The sequence below is a fragment of the Poecilia formosa genome, unplaced genomic scaffold (assembly GCF_000485575.1).
Source record: "Poecilia formosa unplaced genomic scaffold, Poecilia_formosa-5.1.2 Scaffold628, whole genome shotgun sequence".
Taxonomy (NCBI): Eukaryota; Metazoa; Chordata; class Actinopteri; order Cyprinodontiformes; family Poeciliidae; genus Poecilia; species Poecilia formosa.
This window is the reverse complement of record NW_006800567.1, coordinates 1-1,692: the sequence shown is the minus strand read 5'-3', so window position 1 is coordinate 1,692 and position 1,692 is coordinate 1. Positions and strand designations below refer to the sequence as shown.

Genomic DNA, 1,692 nt, shown 5'->3' with positions numbered 1-1,692 from the left:
GGACGCACTGCAGCTGTCCGTAGAAGGCAGCTTCATGGAGAGCGACCCAGCCTTGGTCGCAGGGCTCGGTCAGACTGCTGGGCCGCTGCCGGACCAGGTCCATTAAAGCCTCGGTGTCTCCGTCCATGATGACCTTCTGCAGAGGACTGGACTCTCTGCAGCAGAACCAGAGCATGAAGAGAATATTCAGTTCTAACAACCAGAACTGTTTCTGCAGCCTGACTGGTTCTGTTTAATCTGATATTTTGTTGTGTTTATTTACTGATTTTAAATGTTTATTTGTTGTCATTGTTTATTGGTCATTGTCTTCACTGCCTGTCTTGCAGTGTTTACTGGCTGATTCCCAGGTGTGTTGGGAGCCCTCCAGCCCACGTGGCTGAACTCACCTGTTGAGGGGCCTGTAGAGGAAGTTGGTCAGGGCGGTTGGGGGGTTCGCACAGTTCTGGACCTGTTCTCGTCGTGGCAGGTCGGTGGGGGGTTCTGGGTTTCTGGGTTCTGGAGGTGGGCCCCTTGGTGCTGACCTCTGATCAGTGTCTGCTTGGTGATGTTTGTCAGACAGACTTCTCTCCACCGCAATCTGGAGCAGCTCTTCGTCGGTCAGGTGAGCGTAAACGCTGAAGTCCTCCAGGTTGACCTCAGAGGCGGCCATGTTGGATCTGGCGGTGTTTCCCTTTAAGTGTCTGGATCGGCAGCCGGTCACTTCAGGACAAGCTGCTGGAATGCGGCCGCAGGCTTGGCGGGTCAGCTGTGGTTCTGTTCACTGCGCTGGTGCCAAAACTTTCAGACACTCGAGGAGCTGCTGACCTTTGACCCACAGAGACACGGAAACATCCAGAACCGTCAGCGGCTCCGATTTCTGTCTGGAAGCTGCAGAAGAAACTCAACCCGAGGCTGCAAACTTTACAGACCCAAAACCAGGACACCGGAACCAGAAATAGAGTCCTGGGTCTGTCAGGTCAAAACCACAAGAACCAAAGAACTGGACCTGTTCTAGGGTCAGAACCAGAACCAAACCCAGAAAGAGAATCTGTTTCGATCCCAGCCCGATGCTGGTGAATGTTTACAAATCTTTGATCCGTTTTTTCTCTTTTTATTTAATTTTTCAGAAGAACCTTTTGACCCATTTGTTATGAATCAGTTCTGTGAAATGAATTGAGTCAGAACCTGCAGCTTCCTGACCCGCTCAGACAAATTGTTTCAGAACCAGTCCTACCTGTCAAACTGTCCACCAGGATCCGTGATTCTACAGTTCTGATTCTGGTTCGGAGACGAAGCAGCAGCTCTGAGAGTCGGACTGGAACTGAACCGGTCTGAAGTTTCATGAGCCGCAGCGTCAGCGAGCCGCGAAACCCAAACTCTGCTGTCTGGAATCCAGCAAACCTCAGAGACCCGCAGCAAGAGAGACACCGGACGGCAGGAAGTCCAGGTGAGCTACAGACAGGTGAACCACAGACAGGTGAACCACTGACAGGTAGACCACAGACAGGTGAACCACTGACAGGTGAACCACAGACAGGTGAACCACTGACAGGTGAACCACAGACAGGTGAACCACTGACAGGTGAACCACAGACAGGTGAACCACAGACAGGTGAACCACTGACAGGTGAACCACAGACAGGTTCCTCGGTGCTGTGACTCAGGAACAGATCTGGACAGAACAGATCTGTCACTGGAACAGATCTGTTCCAG

At 52.1% G+C, this 1,692-nt stretch overlaps 1 protein-coding gene across 1 annotated transcript in view; it reads right to left on the bottom strand.

Moving 5' to 3' along the window:
* LOC103130366 (ankyrin repeat and SOCS box protein 2-like) overlaps positions 1-1,419 on the bottom strand; it is a 4,861-nt gene extending 3,442 nt beyond the window's left edge. The window contains exon 1 of the mRNA XM_016665875.1: positions 1,214-1,419. Within this exon, the coding sequence (XP_016521361.1) occupies positions 1,214-1,322 (109 nt within the window). The 5' untranslated portion in view covers positions 1,323-1,419. The remainder of the gene's footprint in view (positions 1-1,213) is intronic.
* Positions 1,420-1,692: the final 273 nt, after the last annotated feature.